The 25,775-nt window shown below is 29.6% G+C and overlaps 3 protein-coding genes across 14 annotated transcripts in view; all 3 read right to left on the reverse strand.

Moving 5' to 3' along the window:
• Positions 1-522: 522 nt before the first annotated feature.
• Positions 523-8,038, reverse strand: LOC100868417 (uncharacterized). 4 transcript variants are annotated; one of them, XR_015290788.1, is made up of 21 exons: positions 7,844-8,038; positions 7,224-7,386; positions 5,220-7,117; positions 5,011-5,124; positions 4,788-4,940; positions 4,370-4,536; positions 4,214-4,292; positions 3,904-4,086; positions 3,689-3,827; positions 3,513-3,606; positions 3,205-3,407; positions 2,925-3,123; positions 2,594-2,842; positions 2,407-2,526; positions 2,191-2,326; positions 1,901-2,087; positions 1,738-1,825; positions 1,530-1,658; positions 1,288-1,443; positions 1,083-1,172; positions 523-1,000 (listed from the first exon to the last, which is right to left on the reverse strand). XR_015290788.1 is itself a non-coding variant. In XM_031916920.2 (21 exons), exons 2-21 carry the CDS (start codon positions 7,372-7,374, stop codon positions 821-823), a joined length of 4,722 nt encoding a protein of 1,573 aa, XP_031772780.2. In that variant the 5' UTR covers positions 7,375-7,386; positions 7,844-8,038; the 3' UTR covers positions 523-820. The 4 variants fall into 4 exon arrangements, 2 of the variants coding, with proteins under 2 accessions (XP_031772780.2, XP_086759623.1); XR_015290787.1 differs by having other exon boundaries at positions 1,288-1,409; positions 2,184-2,326; XM_031916920.2 differs by having other exon boundaries at positions 2,184-2,326.
• Positions 8,039-8,368: 330 nt separating this feature from the next.
• RpL7 (ribosomal protein L7) lies at positions 8,369-10,470 on the reverse strand. The gene is made up of 6 exons (XM_086903498.1): positions 10,268-10,470; positions 9,761-9,875; positions 9,479-9,654; positions 9,153-9,400; positions 8,748-8,845; positions 8,369-8,524 (listed from the first exon to the last, which is right to left on the reverse strand). Exons 1-6 carry the CDS (start codon positions 10,276-10,278, stop codon positions 8,414-8,416), a joined length of 759 nt encoding a protein of 252 aa, XP_086759624.1. The 5' UTR covers positions 10,279-10,470; the 3' UTR covers positions 8,369-8,413.
• Positions 10,471-10,486: 16 nt separating this feature from the next.
• hlk (hulk) overlaps positions 10,487-25,775 on the reverse strand; it is a 38,682-nt gene continuing 23,393 nt past the window's right edge. For 2 of the 9 annotated variants that reach the window (XM_086903499.1, XM_031916919.2), the window contains 13 exons: positions 17,019-17,150; positions 16,229-16,552; positions 15,770-15,958; positions 15,534-15,671; positions 14,638-14,742; positions 13,770-13,867; positions 13,589-13,673; positions 13,370-13,501; positions 13,106-13,288; positions 12,636-12,776; positions 12,211-12,534; positions 11,949-12,131; positions 10,487-11,846 (listed from right to left, as the gene is read on the reverse strand). In XM_086903499.1, the coding sequence (XP_086759625.1) occupies positions 11,659-11,846; positions 11,949-12,131; positions 12,211-12,534; positions 12,636-12,776; positions 13,106-13,288; positions 13,370-13,501; positions 13,589-13,673; positions 13,770-13,867; positions 14,638-14,742; positions 15,534-15,671; positions 15,770-15,958; positions 16,229-16,552; positions 17,019-17,150 (2,222 nt within the window). In that variant the 3' untranslated portion in view covers positions 10,487-11,658. Of the gene's footprint in view, positions 11,847-11,948; positions 12,132-12,210; positions 12,535-12,635; positions 12,777-13,105; positions 13,289-13,369; positions 13,502-13,588; positions 13,674-13,769; positions 13,868-14,637; positions 14,743-15,491; positions 15,672-15,769; positions 15,959-16,228; positions 16,553-17,018; positions 17,151-17,849; positions 20,407-22,212; positions 22,504-24,060; positions 24,365-25,775 lie in introns of those variants that run through there. The other 7 variants (XM_086903506.1, XM_086903501.1, XM_086903500.1 and 4 more) reach the window with 7 other exon arrangements.

A 25,775-nucleotide genomic window follows, 5' to 3' on the forward strand; every position in this document is an offset into this window, starting at 1 on the left:
ATTTTAGAAATACTTATTTTTTTGTATATCTATTTCTTAAAATGAAATTTACTATTACTAAATGTTTTTTGATTAAATTTTTTTAATTCTAGAAAATTTAAATTATATTATTGATCTATATTATTTGATCTGACTGGCAATATGATTGATATATATATTTGCTTATTGCTATTGAATTCCATTAATTTATAATTAACATCAATTAACAATAACAACAATAATTAATGTTGTATTAATGTTAAATTAAATTTTAATTCCAATCACGATTAAGATTATAATTATTTTTTATATATTGAACTTAAAATAATATTTGTGATAAGAAAATTAAAAAAATTAAGAAAATCAAATGACTTTTAAATTTCTGTGTTATGAAAAAACATTACATATCTAACTTCTATCTATGATATATTATATTCTGCATTTATATTCTGTATTATAATTTATCTTATTTGTGCTTATAAATATGTATAAGTGTAAAAAATAATATGAATTAAAATTGTTTGTATTAATAATAATCCAAAATTGCAAAAGATTTCGTTTATTAATATAATATAATAATCATTTCAGTTTTTAAATATTCGAAATTATAAAATATGTACAATCAAATGGCCTAAGAAGTTTAAATACATATTAATATAATTTAAATATTTTTTTAAATATATACATAACAATAAATCTTATTCAATCATTGGCATTTCAGTCCTAATATGTATAAAATTATAAAAAATAATTTACTACATATTAATAACAAGCAATCATTATCAATTTCATTACGCTTGATTTTAGAATAGTATAAATTAAGATTATTTTTTTTTTTGAATTAGCAATATTCTTTTGCTATAATCTTTGCTTTATTAAGCATAGATTCTATATGTCGCGGTAATAGTGCTTGTAATTCAGACGACATTGACATATATTTAAAATTTAACAATCTTACCAAACCACTTTGGTAGCTAACTACCATCCATAGATAACTCCATGCATTCGGATTCCAAGATATCTAGAATTTTAATATCAGATAAAATTATAATATTAAAGTAAATTAAAACAATATTATACACACATATTATATATATACATACTCTGTTTACTGACATAAATGGATATTCTTCAATTGGAACTTCTGATTCCTCTGCATACAACATTCGTTTGAACATTATTTGTTCATTTTCCTTTAAATATAACAAATGCAAAATATTATTTATATAAAAAAATAAAATATATGATATATATATATATATATATATATTTATATATAGCATAGTAAAAATAATTAAAAATACTTACTTTTAAATTATCACAAAAAATAATACCGAATCGATCTTGACATTCATTATAAGTTTCTGGCATGTAACGATGATCTTTTGGATTTTTATTGTGTTTTTCATCATCCATACTATCTTCTTTTTCTGAGAAGTCCACTATTTTAATAAATGAACTCAACTAGGAGAATCATTCATATTTAACTTTATGAAAGCATTTAAAATATAAAATATTAATATAAACTAATAAAATATAAAAAAAAATACCTTGCTTTTTTTCAATAAAGCTTTTTCGAGAGCCGTTTCATATACAAGTTCATGTGCAAATAATGTTTGAACTTCTCCTGCTAATGTACCATGTGCAATACTATTTGCATAATCAGAAACGGCTAAAGCCTATAAAATTTTTAAGTAAAAATTTGAATCATATTATTAGAATATTTTAATTAGAAAAACGATTTCTAAAATTACTTACATATGTAGAAGAATTTGATCCTAATGTAGGATAATATTTAAATTTATATTCTCTTAATGGAATTAAGTGAGAATTTGTATGCTGATTCCTGCAATAACATAAAAATAATAATAACAAATATATTCTATTATGAATTTAATATTTTTAATTTTTTAATAATTACCCTAGCGCATCATCAAAACTAATAACAGCACATGGCCAATGTGTCATCCATGCACCATTCACTATAATAGTTTTTTGCATACTAGTTTGTGGAGTATTTATATCTTCTAAATTCCAAAATTTATATGATCTATCTAAACTAGCAGAAGCCAAAAATCTTCCTCCATTATATGGAATTAATGCTACCACTATTAAAATGATATTTTATTTATAGCATTATAGTTTTTTAAATTTTTATAAAATTTTTATAAAAAGAGAAAAAAAACAAGAACAAATGTACTTACTACTCACAGCATTACTGTGAGCATAAAAATGCTGAAATGCATTTATGAAATATGTATTTTGTCTTTTTTGTATTGATAATGGTGATTTGTATGTTAAATCCCATAAAGCTATGTAACCATTTGAAAATCCTGCAGCAATAGTACTAAAAAAATCAGAAAAATGATATAATTTTGTTATTAAAAAGTTAAAATAATAGATAAATATATTATGAAAAAATCTTACTTATGACCATGTTCTTTTGTCCATGACAACTTAGTACATTGCCAAGTTTGACCATTATTATCATATATTGCAATGTTTACAACTAATGTTATTATTGGATCAGTAGAATATATAGGCCATCTATAATAATATTAATAAGATAAGATAAAATAGAAAATTATATAATTTGAACAAATTTGCTACTTACTCATTGTCTATAGATTTTTTAAATTTAAGCTCCTCTGGAAAGGGTAATGAATAAATATGTACATTTCCATCTGAACAAGCTGCTGCAAGTAGACCCATTCGTTTAAGATTACAAGAATTTTCTTTTTTATAATTATCTAAACTTTCATCTTGATAACATCCAGAAGGACACCATTCTAAACACCATATAGTACCGTTGTTATGTACAATTACATATGATAAAGCAGGAGATTCTTGTTTACTATCAATTCTATATAAAAAAGAATATATTTTGAAAGAAAGGAACTATATATTTTCCAATTCATTAAATTATTTTTTTTTTTATTACTAACTCATGATCTAAATGTCCAACACTCCAAATTTGTATCATATTATGTCCAGTGTATGATTTTCCAACAGTATATTCACTTGTCATTGTTGGATGAGTACTAATTGCGATATATTGATGAGGTTTTTTAGAATACATTGGTGATGGAATAGGTAACCAAGCTAATGCCCATACTGGACCACCAGTAAAAAAAATTGAAGTACCTGAAAAGATATTCATGTAACATACAGATAACTATAAAATAATATATAGTGAGTAAGTATAGTAAGTATAGTAAGTAATACCTTCATCTAAACCACCCTCAAATCGTTTCCATTGCTTCCATGGAATTTCTGTATCACACAATTTTTCAGATATGTTTTTTCTCTTTGTTCTCATGGAAACTTCTAATTCTGGTAAATATTTAAGAATATCGATATTGTTTAATAACGTGAATTGATTTGGAAAATAATCATTAAATAAACAAAATTCATAATTCTTTTGTTCACTGTTAAAAAAAGAAAAATAACATTATTATTTAATAAATATATAAATTTTATATAAAAATATATTATATATAAGAATATATTAGTTCTAAAACATAGTCATTTACAATTCCATAGTCCATCGTATAGCAGGCAAATATGTTCCTGTCCATCGAATTTTTTGATATTGTTCTTTGCCCAGAAACTTCATCGTGAAAAATACTGTTAAAAAAAAAATCATGAAACTTAGTAACTTAAAAACTTAATAATTTTAATTTTATATTATAATAAAATTTATTTTTACATTCATCTGAATTATAATCTTCTTCTTCAAAATCGGAATATCTGTCAATTCCTTCTGTTGCAATATGTTTTGTTGTTACATGTTTTGTTGCATCTTCATAAGATATACTTGAAAATTTACATATTTTACATATATAAGACTGTAATAAAATCAAGCATATTTAACTGTTTTTATTGTAATAGAAATAACAATTAGTGTTATTATAATTATTATACCTTTTCAGGAATGAAGTTACAATTTTTAAAATGATTACATATATCTTCAATAGAAGTACACGTATAAGTACAACCTACATGACGACAATTTGTTATTCCCACTGAGAATAATTCTTTTTTCCATATGCATTTCCACACTGATGGAATAGGCATTTTATGTTTGGGTATTTTGATTAAACTTTTCTGTAATATTAATTTTATATAATTATTCTATATATTTATATAATTATATAATTTATATAATTATTTTATATAATTATATAATATATAAGATTTTTTTATAAAGATATATTATAAAATAGTTACATACCAGAAGTTTCATTTTTTTTTCAGGAGGTGGACTGTTATCCTTGAAAAATTCAGAAAATTCTAAAATTTTTGAAACTGCTCTGTAATTAGAATATTATATTAGTATCTTTATTTATATTAAATTATTAAAAATCTTCAATTCAAATTTTTAGCTTACTTTTCAGCAGCTTTACGTTTTACTTTTTCATTATCATTAGTACATAACTGTACTTCTGTTACTTTATTTTTTTCTGATAATCTGTGAGTTCTTTCATGTATTTCCATAGAAGATGGCATCATAACAGCACCACAAATTGGACAAGTTACCATTAAAGCTTTCTTTTCCTATACAAAATTATACAATTATAATAATTATATATATATTTTTAGGATCTGTTAATTATTTCTTTAATAAAATTGATTTTGGATCATTAAAGAATAAATAAATATATTTTTTAATTTTTTTTTCAATTTTTGTTTTAATATAAATTTTGATAGGAAAATTATTTTTAAAATACGATATGTATCAATCACAAATGATCTATTTTAATTTTAAGATATTTGAAATTTTAATTTTAATAAAAAAAATTGCATACTTCTTCTGATTTTCCACAAAATTGCATATGAGATATAAAACCATTCACACTACGTTTCACAACTTCACATTTTTCACAACACAAATGACCCTTTTTTTTTTTAATTGCAGATGTTAAAATCTTTCTCCATAATTTAATATCATTTTCATAATCCTGAAATATAGAATTTTCTAATAGAATATTAGAATAATAAATTTACTAAAGCTTTTTGTTTCATATTTACCATAGGTTTATCACCCTTTATCCAACTCATATTGTTATGATGAAGTAAATTATGTGAATCCCATTTATTTTTTAACATATCTATTTCACATTTGGCACAACTTACTAAATCTACCTAAATTAACAAATATATATTTATATAATTAGGAATAAATACAATAAAAAATAAAACAAATATAAATATATTTTAATATTTTATATAAAAATTACTTCTGATGTATGGACGATAGTATTAATTTCATCTGAATTTTCTTTTTTTATTTCTTCCATAATAGTTTCTGGTCCCTTTAATGTTTGTATATATTCAGTGTCCAACGTAGAATGAGATGATGCTCTGCCTTTGCCTCTACCTCTACCTCTACCTCTACCTCTACCTCTACCTCTACTTCTACCTCTACCTCTTCCTCTGCTACTTCCTCTATCTCTTTCTCCTTTTCCTTTTTCTTCTTCTCCTTTTCCTTTTTCTTCTTCTCCTTTTCCTTTTTCTTCTTCTTCTCCTTTTGTTTCTTCTCTTTCTAGTTTTTTTCTCTCTCTTCCTCTTCCTCTCCCTCTTCCTCTTTTATTATTTGCAATTTTTTCTTCTTCTTCTTCTTCTTCTTCTTTTGCTTTATCTGAAGATGTACCTATTATTTTATTTCTTTTTCCAACAATAATTGAAATTGGAATGTTATCTTTAGTACTATTATTATTATTTAAGCCATCATTATTATTAATATTATATAAATGTTCATTATGTCTCCTATTATGAATTACTGTTTCTGCAATAGAAACATCATTAAGTTTTTGTGAATCTTTTAAATTTTCTTCTAATTTATTTGAAATGTCCATAGTTTTTTCAGATGTAAATATAATTTTTTTAGGTCTTCCTCTTTTTCTTATTGGAGGTGTATTTATTAAATTTTGACTGTTATCACTTTGACTTATTGATTTTGTATTAAAATTTGTTTTGTTTAATGAAATATCTGGTGTTATGAGTGACAAATTTATTTTATTTTCATCAATACTTGTATTTTTAACATTTTCTGATTTTACACATGATTTTAAGCTTTCGTTTATTACAGGAATACATTCAGTTACAGAGGTATTTATTGATTTTATTTGTACTTTATTACCACAATTATTATCATTTAGCTTTACATTTCTGAAATTTTTTTCTTTCAAATTTTTTTTATTTATTATATTTTTATTTTGCAAATGCTTTACATTACTTGTAATATTAGAATGATTTCCAGAATTGTTGCTGGAATTCAAAGGCAGTGAATTTTTTGTTATAGCTGGTGTGATAGAAATAGAAGAAACATATGAATCAAATGTAGTTGTAATTTTTTCATTATTTTTATCTTCAATTTCTTGTTTCACATATTTTTTATTAAAAACTTGTTTCTCATTTGTTTCAATTCTATTTGATAAAGAAGTATCAGAAATTATTGCTTGTTTTAAATCCTTATTAGGAATATTTTTTCTTTTTTTATCTGAAGTTGTAGTTTTTTTTGTGCATTCATTTTTATATTCTATAATGTAACCGTCAAATTTAGTTTTTTTGTTTTGATGAATACATTCAGATTTACCAAGTAAATTTTCATCCATTTCATTTATATTTTCTGCTTTCTTATTTTCTTCTAAATTTATATTTAAATATTTTTCATTAGTATTTTGTTCAAATCTTGTATTTGTTCTTTGAGACTTTGGTACATCCTTTGAGGTAATTTGATTATTTTTTGAATTTTCAGCAGTAGATTTTACTTTCTCTAATATATTTTGATTTTCTGAAACATTCATTGAGTTACTTACTTTTGTGCTATCTTTTTCTTTTTTTATATTATTATGAAGATTTTGCATCTGTTTTGTACGATTTGCTTTAGAAGCAGACTTTTCTTCATTTATCTTAATTGTAGGCACTTCTGTGGTATTTTTTAAGCTTTCATTATCTGCATTATCTGCTGAATTATTTTTATTAATTTTTATAACTGTAGTTGGTTTTATTACAATATTTGAATTTAAATTTCCAATAGATGTAGAAATCTCAAGATTTTTATGTTCTTGAATTTTGATAGCATTTATATTATTATCTTTTTTTATAAATTCTAAAGCAGACATTATACTTTCACCTATAATAAAAAATTAAATTATATATATAATTAATATATATTAAATTTAAGTTATAAATTAAATTAAATTATAAATCTAAATAATGATAATAATTCATTAATTTACCTTTTTCTATTGAGTTACTAAGACAAATATTTTGAAATACATTTGGAGGAAGAATAAACATTTTTGTATTATTAGATGATTGATTAGATTTATTAATAGATGAATTCATATTGTCAGATGAAGTGTCAGTATTCACAGTCTTTTTACTCATTATTAATACAATCTAAATAAAGATTAATTTATGTAAAATATATATTATAATATATTAAAAAGGATATTTAATCAATTTTTTTAATTACTTTATAATTTTATACTTAATTTAAAATTTCATATATATTTTATTATTTTTTTAGAACATTTTAATATTTAATAAATTCCAAAAAAAAACTCCTGTAATTTATTAAAAAAAAATTTATACGAGTTGGATTTGAACATAGAACATTTGATGATGAAATGAATTATCTCTATTCTAAAATTCTATAAAAACTGTCATTTCTTAAAGACAACCACGTGGAATAATGTTATTAAAATATTATTAAAATTAATTATCCGTATATAAAGTTAATACTAATTATACTTTCGTATTAATGACAAAATAAGGTTAAATAATGTATATGTATAATATTTTATTGCATAATTTTAATATTTAATGATTTTTTATTTTTTTTATAAATACTTACCAGAATTTACTAAAGAATTTTTTCTACATTAAAAATAATATTCAATTGAAAAATATAATATTTAATCTAAAATCTGTGAAACATGATTCGAACCAGTACACTTCACCTTTACACACCATTCTCACATTGTAACATGGCATGGGGCACGGCACGAATCGTGCTGCATAGATTATTCGATATATGTATATAGTAACTAGCGCATGCGTTATGTTACATTCCGATATTAAAAAAAAAATTTTTATAATTAATCACATTATCGAAGTATTATAGTGATTGTTGATTGTATTAATAGATAATAGACATTATACATGTCATTTTTTATGTAATTTGTATGTATTTATTTTTATTAATATTATGTTAATATAATAAATTTTTATATAATTGTAAAATTATCAATATTTGAAATAGCTTTGAAAACAGAATTAGAATTTACCAATTATAAATTGATATATATATTATATGTAAATTTGTATTATTATTATTATTTAAGTATAGTGAATATATAGATAAAATATAACACAAATATGGCAGATTTTATTCAAATTTTTATTTATCATGATTTTTATAAATTTAAACCATTCTCCTGAGAAGTTCATTGATTTTGTCTTCACGATTACCGAAATCACCACCTTCGACATAGTGGTTAGTCTTCTTACGCCAACCTCCATTGGGTGTGTTAAGCTGAAAATAAAAAAGATTAAAATTGTTAATATAAAATATAAATACTATGTTGGTATTTAAATAATTAATTAAATGTTTGAGTTTGACTAATGAACGCAAAATTACATGCGTACAATAAAGAGAAACTCGTATTACTTTACGACGTAATAGGAGATTTATAGAATAATGAATATTCCTATAATCATGCCTACGTCGATGTTCGAAGAACTAAAAATTTATATACCTTGAATGGCCATAAGAAATTACTTGCAAATTTGAATTTTGGTCCAACTGTGAATATTTCATGGATTAAGTCTTCTATGCAAATAATACCAGAGCGTCCTATAATAATTTATATTTCACATTATTATCACAATAAATAGCGATAAAAAATAATAAATATTAATGAAAAGAAAATTATTTTATATTTAAATATAATAATATTATATTAATAACATAGTAATATTATAATAATATGATATATTTAAATATAATAATTTAAAAATGTAAGAACCGTCGCAAACTTGAACGTAAAATATACGAAAAAGTTTTTCAAAGATTCTATTATTTTTTGACAAGATGGAAGGGAATAGATAAATACAATGCAACTCCCATGGACTTGTCAAATGCAATAAACTATAATACTAACCAAGTTTCTTTTCAATGATGGAGTTACTTGTAATAGGAATACGTTGTCTATTTATTTTAGCAAATCCTCTCTTATAGATCAATTCTCTAACTGATTTTAAATTTGGATATCCCCATGTAATATAAGGTTCAACAATACGAAGCATGTTAATTGTTGCCTTATTCAGTTTCACAAATACACCATTATTAATTTGCTTGAGACGGAATAATTGAAGTACCTTACGTACTTTAGGAGCAACTTGATTTACACTGAAATAATAGTAGATGATTACATAATATATGTATAAATTTGAAACATAATTTTAATAAAAAATCGATTATGTTTACCCCCGAATACGAATAACAAATGCAAGACGTGCTTCTCCAGGTATGTAATAATTGCCACGATTTTTAGCTTGTCTCATTAATCTGATTTCATCTCTCTCTTTTGTTCTATATTCTTTTACATATTTTTCAGCTCTTTTGAAGATTGCTTTCCTTTTTTTATAACGATTTGCACGTTGCTACAATTAAAATAATTATTATAATCATTTTAATTATTTTCAAAAATTTTAAATAATTAAAAATAACATTTTTAAAAAATATATTAATTAAATATTTAATAAATACCTTAATCGATATTTGAAGACGTGCAGCTCGTACTGCTTCACGAGTCTTTCTTCTTTTAAGAACTGATTCCGGCACTGCCGGTAGCTTTTTTGCTTCAGGCTCACTTTCTTTCTTTCTATGTAAATATAAAATTATTAATTATATCGTTTATGTAAAAATAAGTTGTATGATATAGAATCTAAATTAGGTTATGTTATTTTGGGGGAAAAAATTATTTTGAATAATATATATAGAAATTTGATTTAGTATAAAATAAGAATTTATCTTTCATTAAAAATATAATATTTTTAGCGTATTATGATAAAATATAAATTATACTATATTTCATGTTGGTTAATGGTATGATTTGTTAGCATTAAGTAAAAATTTTCTTAAAAAGCATAAAAACTATAATAAAAATATAATATAAAATAAAAAAAGAATTAATAATAACGTATTTTGAAAATATTAAAATAATATTAATTATTGATGTTTATAGATTTCATTAAAATCGTGCGAAACACTTACGGAACCGCCATTCTTCCACTAGGTAAAGAAATTCTTATTCATAGTGCACTTCAGAGCTCGAAATATTAAACTTGAAGTTAGATACAATTCTGGTTAGATTTTAAATAGTAGCGGGAAATTTGAAATTTAGTTTGAGAATTTCAATAAATTTCAATAAATAATCTTTTGTGAAAAAAAAATACATTAAAAGGAAAGGAAAATGTAAAATAACAAGAAAAGTCATCTTCTTTTTTTATATAATGCATCATTCATACTATTACATTATTTACAATTGGCAGATAAATTGGCATTTTAAGCTCTTTGAAATTGGTCCAAGGATTTTGCTCTTTATTCCTCATAATCATATTATCATTATTTGTTTTTTTTTTTTTGAAAATACGAATATCGATAGATTATATTCACCCATTTTGCGTATATCATCATCTCGTTTTATTCAACAAATGTTAATGATGATTCATCATCAGAGGATCTGAGACAATACGCAAATTATCGATAATCTTATGAATATTTAATTATACGTGGACCAAAGATAATTACTCGAGTCAAAGAACAAGACCACTGTCAATACTAACCATGTCAATTAAAGTTATCTAAAGAACACCTAAGAAAAAAAAAAAGAAAAGAAGAAGAAAATAAAAAAAAGTAAATCACAAATTGTTTGTCGATTGATTGCTAGTAACATTCCATGAACAGCAACAAATAACAATGTACACATGTGTCGATCAGTTTTATTCACTCTAAAAACGCAGCAAAAATCATTGAATCAGCAAAAGTTAATACAAAGTGAATGGAATACGATACAATATATCTCTATCGTTACAAAGCAATACAATAAAAATATAATATCGTCGCACGATGTTTTAAATTATGAACAAGAGACAATATGGCAAACATATATAATTACAAATATTTCTCAGCTTATACGCTAATAATAGTAATTTATTTGGAATAATATTGAATAAATTCCCGCAAAAATATCGCTCCGTGTACGCTCGCAACACATTCGCGTCTTCTTCAATTTGACAGAGGTCTAAATCTCCTATAGAAAATCGATGGATTTGGTCCACGTTAAGCAAGCATACCATGCGCTCACGAAATTCACGGATAACTTGAACCCATTACGCAAATAATTGCACATATTTGTTTTTTTTAATAATTTCTTCTAAACAAAAGAAAAAAATACATAGACAGGTTTCATCGTCATCCTCTAGAATCGTCGAGCCTTGGTACGAGTCGTTCGTTCCGGACGAACGGCTGCCATTTAATCTTACATAAAGTAAGTCGGATCAACAATAACAACAATGCACATTCGCGCAGCAACAATCCATAAATCTACATTCTTTCGTTCTTTCTTTCTCTCTCTCTCTCTCTCTCTCGTTCTTTTTTTTCTATCACGCTTGCTTAGGGTGCGACGCAGGCGTCGCTGGTTCTGACCGGAAACACGACAATAAGAAACCGGTGTACATGGCGAATAGGACGGTGATCGCGATTAGCATATACATATAGATGTTCAGTTCTGGTTGGCGATATCTGTTCTTGCGTAACCACTCTAGTACGTCTTGTTCTTTGTGCAAATCACCTAAGAAAATAAATAAATAAATAATTTAGAAGAATAATTATTTAAAAAAAAGTTCTAATTTTTAATTAGATAAAGTAATCTAAATAATAAGGAGAATTTTACCTCGATAGATACTGGGGAATCTTTTGCGGAAATAGACGATGGCTGGAAGCTTGGTGACACCCCATTTCCTCGCGTATCTTGTGTCTGCCATTTTTACGAACGTGATATCCAAATTATCCGTTTCTCCATCGATGTTCTCCAATTTCTCATTCACTTCTTCGCTCTCTTTATTGTTGTGTTCATCTGGAATCAACAATTATTATTTACTTTATTTAAATAATATTTTAATGTTAATTTAATAATATTTTTTGAAGATACTCACAGAAAAATACAGCAAGAAATTCGTTCTCGTCCAACAACTTATCCAACATTTTTTTATTAACTTCTTCGATTTCATTTTTAATTTCGAAAACATCTTGAGAGGTCAGCCATTGAAGAATTTTGTCCTCTTGAGTTAGATCGCCGTCGTAAATCAGAGGTGTCTTTTTACGGAAATAAACAAGTGATGGAACGTTAAGAATCCCAAATTTCTCTGCAGCTTCTGTGCTGAGAACTTTCACGAAATCGATACCAAATAAATCTGCTTCCCCATCGATTTTCTCCAAAGCTTCCATAATTTCGTCGCATTCGGGACAGTCTTCATCGTCTAATATATATATAAAAAAAAAAAAAAAAAAATAGTCAATTCAGAAAATGAAAATGAGAAATTAAATTGATTAAAATTAAACAGATTTTTTTAAAGCTTACAAAAAAATACAGCTAAGAATGGAGATTCTTCGAGAAGTCTTTCCAACATCCTCTCGTTCACAGATTCAATTTCATCAGCCAGTTCTCGATTATCGTCATCGATCAACCATTCGAGAACTGATTCCTCATTTTGTAAATCACCTGATAAGTGTAATCGAAAATTATTAAATAATGAATCTATTAATAATTGTGAAATAATACAGTAGAATATCGATTATTCAAATTAATTGAAATCCTTTCGAATAATCAAAGAACAAAATTTGTGAATATACTGCGAAATAATTAAAAATTAAACAATTTTCAAATATGGGTATTTATTACATAAGAGAAATCTATTATAAAAAAAAATAAATTAAATTCCGATTGTAAATATTTTCATATTTATTAATTTAAATACGTACTAATCTTGTATATTCGATTATTGAATAATTCGAAATTGATATTCTATCAGAATTGGAAAATTTAGAAACCTTCGAATAAAAGAGGATTGCCGTTTCTGAAGTACACCAAGGCAGGGAAAGTTTTAATGGAATATCGCTTAGCTAGCTGAGGATCCTGAATTTTTACCAGATGAATACCGAACACGTCGCATTCGTCATCGATTTTCTCTAATCCTTCCAAAATCTCGTCGCATATGTGGCAGTTTAGTTTATCTACAACGAAACAACGCGATTTGATCCTTTTTATACATTATATTCAAACACAATCGTAACATATACGATATCAAAACTTACAAAAATACACGGCGAGATATTGAGTCTCTTCAACAGACGTTTCCAACATCATTCTGGTAATTAATTCTATTCGATCCTCTGTTTTCTGAGTAATTAACCATTGTAGAACCTCTTCTTCCACTTTTAAATCTCCTGTACGAAAATATGCATAGAATTAATAATTCGTGAGAAACAAATAAACAATCAAATAAATATCAAATTAAGAAGAAGACAATGAACCTTCGAACACATTTGGTATTTGGTTCTCAAAATAAACCAGTACAGGAAAATCCGTGACCCCGTAATCTTCTGCCACCTTAAAATCCTGAGAGAATTTTTCATTATTAAAATCTATATAGTATCTCTCGAATAAAATATAAACTCCGTGTAAATTATTATATCGTATATATTTACAACTCACTTGTGTCTTTATGAATGTAATACCATGTCTGTCGCAGTCATCGTCAATATTCTCCAATTCCTCGAGAATACCCATGCATTGCTCGCAATCTTCGGCATCTAAAGAGAAACTGTATCGTTATAAAATTCACGAATGCGTGAAAGATAGATCTCTACTCGAAAGACAGCGATCTATGATGATCTAGATGATGATCTAGCGATGATCTAAAGAAAGCGGTTTTTCGGCCTTAACTATAGGGAAGACTAACGCTATAGAAAAATTACGAATGATTTTTAATGAACAGATTGAACTTGCAGCTTAATATAAAAATATTACTACTATTTATCCAAATACGGATAAATAAAATTGATTGGCATGCTGGAGGACAATTATGAGATGGCATTTCTGCAGTCTGGCTCTAAGATTTGTTCTGTGCATGCTCTCTAAACGTGCAGGTACACCTATGATTGGCAGTGTGAGCGTGTTATGTAAATATGAAAAAAAAAAATATATATATATATATACATATATTAAAAAAGTTTATATATATTTATACACGTTCAAAATGGAGGACAAAACTGACGAATTAAAATTTTGTTTCTAAAATAAAAAATAATAGAGTAATCCTCTGAAAAAGATATTCATAAATACGCATATCTGTACGCATATATTATTTTAAAAAATGAAATTAAAAATATTTGGTTTCGAGTTAAAAAGTTTTCTTAAAAAACAAAAATATATATTATATGATATTGATGTGAGTAGTGCTCGTGTTCTGGGTAGTGCACACGGAGATGAACTATCTGGAACACATTCTAAATCGGTAGAACGATAAAGAAAAAATTGGATCATCAACTCAATTGTTCTTTTTTTCTGTGTTCACGTGTACCATCGAGTTCCTCGGCTGCATCGTGTTCGACGATCCTGCGCTCCTTGTGGCGGGTCTGCTTCCGCTGATATTTTGCCTGACACAAGTCACAAAGCGTTCTGTTCCCTGCGGCATTAGCAGACGACGTGTACAGCGTATGGACGGACAAGAAGACAAATAAAAGAAGGAAAGAAAAGAAAAAGAAGAAGAAGAAAAAAAGACAGGCCAAGTTTTAGCAACGATTAAAACGAAGAAAATATATACGGAACAAGGACGACGGACAATTTAAAATAGAAGAAAAAAAAAAAAAAAGACAAAAATTTTTGGTTAATCGTTGCGACACATTAAGCACAAAAATTGCAAACAAATTACGAGACGTAAAAAAAGTTCGCGTAACATATGTACATAGTTTAGTTTCGAGCCGCGTTTTATTCTCGTCGGACAAGAAATTTGTTGCTTTAAAAATTCAATGCCAATGTTGTTTCCAGAGCAGGAATTAATATATGCAGACAAGTTGCTGGCTATGATCAGCTGTTATTCTCTTTGGCAGAGAAAAACGATCAACAGAGTAGCGTTGAGGAAGGAAACAGGATATATAATATAATTAGGTGATCCGCTCAAAATATTTCAATATATACATATGTACAATAGTAATATTATCGATCATTACATGATTTTTAAATGATCGAAACATGAATCGATTCAATTTTATCAATGAAAAGAGATTTGAACTATATATCAATATTTAAATGGGAATATTTACGATTGAATTTTTATGATTCATAGAAGAAGAGCGGAATGAATTGTGAAATGTAAAAAAGAAAATATGAAAATATTAGAAATATAGTGCCGTGCAACAGGCTAGAGATACATTCCTGCTTGGCAGTTGGCCGAGGTTGAAGGACTGTCAGACTTACAGAAGTACACTGCTAACGATTCCGATTCTCTTATCAAATGCAGGAGTTCCTCTCCCTCCAAATCTTCGATTACCTCTCCGGATGGATCTTTTTGCGTTAATAACCATTGCAATATCTGATCTTCATCGTACAAATCGCCTTTGAATGGATACGAATTATTATAAAATTATTATTACGAATTAATTATAAATCCTGGATCAATACCATTTGAGCTGACTCTAACTTATAACATATACCTGCGTAAATGACTGGCTCCTTCGAGGACATCTTGAAGAATAATATTGCGGGCAATGCAAAGACGCCATATTGTTTGGAGAGTTGCTTATCGTCGATTTTCACGAACTTTATTCCCGCGCTATCTGCCTCGTCATCGATGTGCTCGATCTCTGTCAATACCCTGCTACACTGTTTGCAGTCGTTGCTGTCTAAACATATGCGCGTCATCGCGTTCGATATGCTCGAAAATCTCGTTTTCTTTTTTTTTTTTTTTAACTGTTATATTCGATTATTACGTTGAACAGATAAAATAGAAATTTGTAAAATATTTTTGAGCTTTTCGTTATTATTGAAAATGTCTCGATTAAATTATAGTTCCCTTAAATGTTATATTTAATCAATCGAAGCAAATGTTTCGATTCTATCTTTGCCACGACAATATTGAATATTGAAATTCCTTTTTAAATTCGAATACTCACAAAAGAACACCGCCAAATAATCAGTGGTCTGCCGTATTTTGTGAAACATCTTCTTATTGATCCGTTCGATGTGATCGGTCAACTCCATGTTCTCAGGATTGGTCAGCCAATCGAGGATTTCCTCTTCGTCGTCTATATCTCCGTCATAATTAATATTCTTCCCCTTGCGGAAATACGTGATACCGGGTGGGTTCCGGAAGCCGTATTTCTTCGCCATTAATCGATCCTTCATCCTGACGATCTTTATGCCGTACTCAGCAGCTTCGTCGTCGATCAACTCGATGTGCCTAAGTACTCTAGGACTTTCTGGATCTTCCTCTTTGTCTATGGGATCGAGATTTCTTTTTTTTCGTTTTTTTTTTTTTTTTTTTTTCGTAACGAGATGCGATATCTATCCCTTGAGTGTTCACGTTTGATTCTTATCGAAGAAGGATTGAACAAGGGATGTGATTTGAAAATTTTTTGATTATTTAGAGAGAACACTCAAGAGATAGATTCAACATTGATTCAAAAATTACGTGAAATTATAATTTCAGAGAAAAATTCAAGCGATAAATAATTAAGTGGTAATTAAGAATATAAATTTTTAAAAACTTTTTACGATATTTAGATTTATCAATGGTATTATTCGATTTAGTTTTATAATAATTTTTACTTACCAATTGAACTCGAAACAAACAGCTTCGTTTTACGAGTTATTGAACTTATTAAATTATGAAACAAACTTTCGTGCAATTTTTTTTCCTTTTTTTTTTTTTTTTTTTTTCTAAGAAAATTGACTATTTCTTACAGAAAACGACAGCCAGGAATTCTTTCGTCTCGATATATTTGTTCAAGGTGTCACGATCGATCTCTTCAATACTCTCATCCGTCTTCTGCTTCACCATCCAATCGAGCACTTCGCTCTCGTCTAGCAGATTACCTAGGTTATCACAAGGTTGTTCGATGTACTATCATCCATTTTCGTATGAGATGCTTAATCGAAATGTTTCGTGAAAAAAAAAAAAAAAAAGAAAAGAAAAAAACTAAACTCTCTAGATTCTAGATTATTTCAAAGATCTGGAATGGCTCTTTCGGAGATTTCTAGATGTGCAAGCAAACTTACCCTCTTATCATGTCAATCATTCAATGATCGATGATCAGAGATACAAAAAAAAAAATTACATATAAATCATAATAGATCGCTCCATTTACGAAGAATTTCTTTGTTAAATTTTAAAAATTAAAAATTGTTAAGCGATTTCTTTTCTTTATCTGCCATTTAAAAAAGTTTACGAAGGATAACGTTTGAAAAATCCTCGGTTGAGTATTTGATGTAGCGGGAGTATATCGTGATACGTGTTTTCATCGAGTTTTTTATCATGCGTCTCTGACAAGCTAATGAACAGAAACAAACGGGATAGTACAAACACGGAAAAAATACAAAACGAAGCGAGATATCAGTTCCATTCGTTTGATTCGAACGAATTCACGAGTTGTACGTAATCTCTACGGATTTAACCTTCATTTAATGGAAATAAAAAATCTGTTTCGGCTAGTCTGGATGAATTACAAGGGCAAGGAAATCTATATCTACATCTATTAGCAGTAACGGGCGAAGCAAAATACAAAAGGATACTAATTGGTACTAGGAAATATATTTATTATCGAGTTTTATTATTGTACATGTTGCTCTTATGCGATTAAACGAGGATGCCGTACGGCAGAAATTTGCGCAAACGTTTAACGAGCATTAAAATAATTCCATGCCTGAGAATCGCGATCACAGATGCAGCGCGACGATTAAATTTATCACCTCGTTATAAGACGTTTAATAAGATTAATTTTGATGCAATTTTATCGTACACGTTGTTAATTCGAACTTTTAATATTTTACATTTTACAAAATTCAAGAAGTTCTGATCAATGATTACTGAATCAATTGTTTAATTATCGCGCCAGAGAATCGGTGATCGCGAGACAGAAGTACAGTGTCCACGCGAGATTTATCTTTGTATCAACGTAGATTTTGTACAAATTATCAGCGTTTAATTGATTTTCGGTGAAAACAACAATGAGTACAGAAATCAACAAATAATAAGATAACTGTATAAATAAATAAATAAATAAATAAATAAATAAATAAGGTGAGCGTTTTCCACCCGATTTTCCTCTGCCTGGCTTTTATCCAGGGAGAAGAAAGAACAAGAATTCTCGATGTATTCCATATCTTTTTTTTTTTTATAGGGGGAGATTCTTCATTAACCGTTTATTCTTTTTTTTTTTTTTTTTTTTTTTGATTTTGATTTTTATTTAGTGCTCGCTTGTGCGGCCCAATAAGCGATTAAGCGATTAGTAATAGCTGGCGTAACAAGAAACGCACGTGTTCCTCGACGTTTTATTGTTGAGAAATTTCAAAAGAGGGTATGTTTATGTCGCAGCCACGATCAGGAAATAAGTAAGTAGGAAAAAAGGGAATAGTGCGATCGATATATCGTATATGTTTCATCCGAAGAAATTGATCCGAAGAAATGACGATCATCATAGAATCAAAGACACGTATGTACAAAGTCGAGAGATGTCGCGCGCGTGTGTGTAAATTATTATACAAGTGTAAAACTATCATACAAGGGGAAAGGAAGGAAAGAAAATGGTGGAGAGATACGAAAGGGATACGATTCAAAAGATAGAAATAACGAAATAATTCACTAAATTGGCAGAAAGAATTCTGCCTATTTCGCAGAATCTGAAACGAGATAAATAATTAATCCTCGAGTCTCTGGAATGAGATCAAGAAAATGTAGCAGTCGTTTATTCAGGATCGCGCCATACGGCTACCAAATTTGCTATGCCGCTCGCATTCTACTTGACATAAACATACTCTTGAGAGATCTGCAGATTCTAATTAAGCAATTGTAATTAATTAAGAGCCTGTTTCAACCCTGGAATTGAATTACGAGGCGTTCCAGGATTAAAACCAACGATCGAGTGTGAAAAAATAATTGATTCGACGTAATAATGTGTACGTCGCTACAACCTATACCGCGAAATCTAGGTAGAACACTACGGAACGTTCGGAACAAAATATTTCTTCATCGACGAGTCTCGTAACGAAATAGAAAAAAAAAAAAAAAAAAAAAGAAATACTTAGAGTCCTACCCCGTTCTATCGTGAACGTTACCGACCAAAAATGCAAATGGAATAGCGGTATCTCGTCGTCGCGACGATTAACAATAAAACAACGATACGCAAAATTAATTAATTGGCAGGATGATCAAAATGGACTGTTTGCGGCGGCCATCTTTGATCGATTGCATTCATTTCGATTCACGCGCATGTAATGGCTTCTCTTTGCACGAGAAATGCATGTGGATTTATTATTTCTTTTTTTTTCTGATTTTTCTTTTTTTAAGTATTAGTAAAAATCGTTCAGTAGAGTGAGCAAGTCTTATGTTTCTCGAAAATGAAAAGAAGTGTGCAGTTTGTTGTTCACTTTTCTTTTTAATGATTTTAACAATACTTATTATGAATCGAAACGTGACGCGTAATGATGATACTTAGATTCGCTGGTCTATTTGCAGATTTTTTTTTTTTTTTTCCTTTCTCACGAAAGTTTCGAGAAGAACGATTTGTTTTGCAACGAATGGTTCGGGTAAGTACACTTGTGTATGAGAAATAAATAAATATGGCCCTTTTGGGATTACAGAAAGTGTTAAAAATGAGGGATGCAAGACGGATGATTCTTCTATGATCGATGTCGATCATGAATTCTCGATGAGATTTGAAATATTTATTCGTGACAACGATGAACAACGATGGAGAAGATAAATGATGACATCGATGATGATAACTTTCGAGATGTTTCGATGACGAATCAAAAAGTGACGATAACAAGTTTGTTCCAGAAAGAAAGAACGAAATTTTTCTCTCTCTTTTTTTTTTTTTTTCTTTTACGATCTTCTCTTCTTCAACTCTTTCTCTTCCTCTCTCTTCTTCGTCAGTCTATCTAAAATCGATAGACGATGAATCTGGACGATTCCTGCTCCCTTCTACTTGATTCTCCTTCCTCATTATCATCTTCTTGCCTTAGACACATCGGTTTTCTCTCTTTCTTTGACTCTGATCCATTCCGTCCTCCACCTCGCGCTTCCTTCTCCTCGTTCTTTAGACTTTCATGATGTACGGAAGCCCGGCCACAACTGCAACAGGCCACAACCCCGACCCAACTCTCAGTGAGACGTAGAAAAATCTGTATCCCTCACGATCCTTTCTCATCGCGGAATTTTTATTATTATTATTATTATTATTATTATTTTTCGTTTCATTTTCATTCTAAATCAAATTTACATTCTTGGTTCCCACGATTATACGTGTATGCATATATGTATATATATTTTATTGCTTTTTTTTTTTTTTTAATTTTTGTCTCTTCGGAGTCGCCTATGGTATAGTTTTGCGAGTCGAGTCGTAAGCAACCTTTTTGTTTTTAATTATCACGAATTTTCGATCGACGAATACAAGGTTGTTGGACAGACATACACAATGTAACAGGAGATAGGAAAGGATCTGATAAACACATCATGTGACGGAGCTATAAAAGCTAATCTAATAATCCTCTTTAATTTAATTAATTCATTTTTAAATTAAAACTCGTTAAAGGAAAAAAAATTAAATCCAATTAAAGGAAGAATTATAGCTCCGTCGCGGTTGAATCGTTTAATAGTTACGTATCTATTGTATATCCGGTACGCGGACGCCCTAGAATATTTGACAAGATGGCCGATCGAACATGTGTTAGAAGACTAGAGATTCTCGCGGAATTGTTATCCCGACGATTCGAGGAATCCGAGGAGCCAGCCCACCGGCTTTCCTAGGCACGTTTCTTGGATCGTCTTGCTCGTCCAGAACTTGCGGCTCGTGATTCTCTTCATGGACCGCGCGACACACCTGCATCCGAGATACGAAGACGTTTCGTCAGCCGGCCCTTTTCTCACTTAACCTTTCTTTCCAGCCCCCGTCTTCAGCCCAGTCACTTCGTTTTTCTAATTTCTCTAACTACGTCCTCCCTACATTGCCGATCAAATCACTGCCCACACGTGGACATTGATTTTCATTTATAACGTTCATGATACTTGATTATCGGGCAGAGATAAAAAGGTGACCAAGTCAAATTGATCGAACGAAAGTGATATTTTGATCTAATTGGTTGCAAAATTACTATTGTCTTTTGTTGAGACTCCATTTTTACAATGAATAAGTAATATAAATAATCCCCTTTTTCTTTTGATAAATTTTATATTTCATATACGCGGATTATGAAATGAAAATTAGAGAAAAAAAATCTGTTATAACAGATATAAAATATTTGGTACGTGTCGTTAAATATTTGATGAATCTTTTTGCTACGAGATAGCAAACCATAAATCTTTTTTACTTTTTACGTAGATATAACAACTGTATTGAAATAAAAAAAAGAAGATTTTAGAAGAAACCTTTCAAAAATAATTTTGCAACTCCTTTGGAGAATTATTTTGCAATCTACCGATTGGAAATCCATAATTTAAACATTTCGATACTTCACTTTTGCTCGATCAAGTTGCGTGATAATCTCGTCGTCATATTTTATGTTAAAATTCTAAATTTTACGGATGTTAATGAAATGATGAAAACACTTAAATGATCTCTTTGCGATGCACAACACGTATAATACAATAACAAAAATCCTATGTTTGATGATCGACTAAAAGAAAATGAGACGTGTATTTATGTTACGCCTCATCAATCAGACCTATATCCTTTCCGTCATCTTTTCATCTCTGCACACTAAAATACGCGTTTCTCTTTTTCAATTCCTCCTCGTTTAATTATTCTTCAACGTTACCATCCTTGCTCGAATAGATCTTCCACGAGGCATTCGTCTTGAGGTATACTTTAACTGGTATCCTGGCCGTGCATGGGGGCAGTGATTTAATCCCGCGATAATCACAGCCAGTTGAGATATTTACCGCTTCCGAAGAATCCTTTCTTGGCCTTCTGCTCACTTGATTTGCTAACCGTCGCCATTTTTCTGCTTTCCTTCGCGGTGAGTTTGTTAATCGGCTTCAGGCCGGGCAGCCCCAGCTTTTCGGACCTCTCGTGAGCTTTGCCCTTGTCCTTGGCCGCCGGACTGATTTTCGTGGCCTTGGCGACCTTGGTGCCGTGGGCGACTTTGGCAGGACAGCACTGGTAGGGCTCATAGGAGGGAATCTTGGGTTTCGCGCTTTTACCTCCCATGCCGATGTAGAAACAGCCGTCGCCTGCAGTAAGCAAATATACAACGAGTCAGATATCAGAGAGTTTCCAGACAAAGATGTATGGCAGAAAGAAAGAAAGACAGAAAGAGAGAGAGAAAGAAAAGAGACATAGAGAAAGAGAGAGAGAGAGAGAAAAAAAAAGAGTTGGTCAGAAAAAATTGGCTAGCCTAAGGCTGATTGATTTGTTTCTTCACGAGTCAATGAGGATAGGGTAGATGGGGGAAAAAAAAAAAGAAAAAAAAAGAAATAATTTAGAGAGGAGTGTGAAAGGTAACAGAGAGAAACAAATATAAGATGAAGAGATAAAGATAAGAAAAAAAAAAAAAAGATGCGAAGAAAAACAGACAGAGATAGACATTGAGAAGATTGATTCGATTGACTCGTGAGATTTTGACGTTAACTAGTGCAGAGAGAACGTGTCACTTCAATCCCAATTGCGCAGCAAAAGCCAAACGTGCATGTTTCTCATAGAGGAGAATATCTCGCGGCGAGTCGACGACTCTTTTACGTCATTTTGGCGTGGACCAGCCTCCACTTAAATTTTCATCGAGAAAAGTCAGAGAAAAGAAAATAAAGTTAAAGATAGAAATAATGTTGATTGTTGTATCTTTCTACATTTTATCTATTTATTTTCATAATCACAATTTTTTTTTTCAAACTTTTTAATACAATTTACACGTTAATGCGAATCGAAGTGCTTTGAAATTTGTTGAAATCACGCGAACAATGGAATTGTTGGCATGTTTCATGGTGATTATATTAGTCGCGAGATATTCCGAACGAACCCCTCCCGTCTTATCTCGCCGCTTTATCAAGCGGAAGCCAGTCCGATTTTCTTCGACTCGGAGCTCGCTGCAGACGACAGCTGTCAACTACAACAGGAACCATCGGCTCGCTTTGGAGAAATTGTTGTTATTTCTTATGTTGGGTAGTAAAAGTGCGATCGAGGTCTCCTGGAGCTACGGTACCATCATTTGAACAACAATAATTTTACTTACCTAGAGAAAAAAGAGAGAGAGAGAGAGAGAGAGAAATAAAACAAATAAAAAATAAAGACTAAAGCCTAGCGATAAACGTATATAATCTATATAAATGTATACGATCAATTTTCAAAATGGTGTGACTGTGTTTGGTCACGTAGCTCCATTGACGAAGGGAATATCATAAGGCTGGCATGCACGAGGGTAATTCAAAAATTTTAGAAAGTGGAGAATAAAAAGAAAAAGGGACAAAAAAGGAGTCAGATTGAGTGAGTTAAGGAAACGATAAAAAATTAAGGAGGAATAAGAAAAAAAAAAATAACAAAAAATATTTTAATTTTAATTCTCATGCAGGTACGCCCTACGGCCACCAGCTCGACCGTAAACGACGAGTGGACGGCCATGTTTCATTCAAGATTACTTGTTACATCCGAATCGCTTTACTGATAATATAAAATACACATATATTTCTACGTTTTGTTTTCTGCAGGGATATCATTTTATAGCATTATTGCCTTCTATTTTATATTTTTTTTATAATATCGCGCAATACAAAGCCCGTCACACTTCGATCTCTCACGTGAAATCCTCTTCGGCCTCCTTGGTTGTCGTTGGACCTTTACCTTTGTCCAGGATTTTCTTCAGGGCTTTGTTCAATTTCTCATTTTTTTCTTCGTTGTCGTCATCATCGTCATCATCATCATCATCATCATTATCATCATCATCATCATTATTATCATTGTCATCATCATCTTCATTATCGTCGTCATCGTCTTCGTCATTGTCGTCATCATCGTCGTCTTCGTCATCATCGTCTTCGTCTTCATCGTCATCGTCGTCATCATCATCATCATCATCATCATCATCATCATCATTATCATTACCTGCGTATTAACAGGGTCATCGATAACATTCTTCGCGACCGGAAATGAGAGCGTGTACCTACGTTTTTTGTGATCGATACGGCCTCTCGGTCCAAGGGTTGCATGCATTTTAGAATGGATCACATTGTTTATGTATATCACAACGAACACGTATGAATTTGTTAACGATACTGTTTCCTGTAGATGATTGCGATATATGTGGTTACATATATTTGGTATATGTGGAAAAAGATGTTGCGTGTTCGCGTGTATTTTTTTGAATGTGTGTGCATTCGTCGAAATTTTTTTTTTCTGCTTGCACTGTTTCGTCGCCAGTGATCTCATTTGCAAAAAGAAAGAAAAAAGTACAAAAGCAAACAACAGACAGTTCTTCCTTTGAATTATAAAATTTTTAATTCATTTAATGAAAAATCTTCAAACCAAGAGCTGTCCTCTAGTTTTTGTAATTTTTTTTCTTTTTTTGTATACCAATCGATTCAACAGACGACGAAACAGATCAATGGAAACGCGGTCAAAGAAAGACCTCTTGCATCACGAACGTGTTCGAAAGCCTCAGATTTGAAAAAAAATTTGATCAATCAAACCGATTGAACAGGATTATTGTAGCTATACGCTCTGCTTTTATATTTTTCTTTTCCCTCGCTTGAATCGCGCTCTCGCCGGAACAAACGATCTAGATTGTTGTTGAATATTGCTGCAATGTGGCGGTGTGATAGAGCATGTGATAAAGTGGAGTATAAAGATAAAAAAAATAAATAAATAAATACTTATAAGAAACAAGAATCAGTAATAGAAAAAGAGACAGAGAAAATGGAGTCAAAACAAAATTGAAGCTCGCATTGTATGAGTGTTGGTTTTAAATGCATTTGTGAACGGGGTCAGTTGGCCAGAGCGATTTTGCGCGCGCGCATCGTTAGAAGCTAGATCATGAATCGAATTTTTTTCTTTGTTTTTCACCGAGCTTTGTGAGATCTTTCTTTTTTTTTTTTTTTTTTTTTTCGTTCTTGTTCTTTTCTCGTTTACTTCAAACCGAGCAATGAATATACATTTCATTCACCGCCGATCCTCTTTCAATCTCTTAAACCCTTTAACGCTTGAAGAATACATCTAAGTACATCATATAAATAAAAATTAAATATCAAACTGAGCATATATAAGATTAAACCAAGCATATATATGTATATATGTTTATACATACGTATACACTAATTGAAAATATATATGTTCATATATATGCTCATATATATATATATATATGTATATACTATTAATTAAAGAATCGAACAACGACAAAAACAATTCTTGCCAATTTTAATTTTTTCCCAGAAAGATAGAATAATAATTTGCCACTAATTGATTTTTTATTTGCGACAAATTAAAATTTCCTTCTACACAAAAGCGTCATTTATAT

This window comes from Apis florea, unplaced genomic scaffold, assembly GCF_048593485.1.
Source record: "Apis florea isolate Af1SG1 unplaced genomic scaffold, ASM4859348v1 contig_2291_pilon, whole genome shotgun sequence".
In the NCBI taxonomy this organism is placed as follows: domain Eukaryota; kingdom Metazoa; phylum Arthropoda; class Insecta; order Hymenoptera; family Apidae; genus Apis; species Apis florea.

Bases quoted from the DNA above. Each gene is read 5' to 3' on its own strand.
- LOC100868417 (XM_031916920.2), bottom strand. From the start codon at position 7,374: ATGAGTAAAAAGACTGTGAATACTGACACTTCATCTGACAATATGAAT. The intron at 4,293-4,369 runs GTAAGCTAAAAA...TTCTAATTACAG, and splicing joins AAACGTAAAGCTGCTGAAAA to AGCAGTTTCAAAAATTTTAG. The intron at 1,659-1,737 runs GTAAGTAATTTT...AAAATTTTATAG, and splicing joins GATCAAATTCTTCTACATAT to GCTTTAGCCGTTTCTGATTA.
- RpL7 (XM_086903498.1), bottom strand. The intron at 9,655-9,760 runs GTATTTATTAAA...TTTTAATTGTAG, and splicing joins GTCTTCAAATATCGATTAAG to CAACGTGCAAATCGTTATAA. The intron at 8,525-8,747 runs GTATATAAATTT...TTTTATTTTCAG, and splicing joins ATTTCTTATGGCCATTCAAG to CTTAACACACCCAATGGAGG.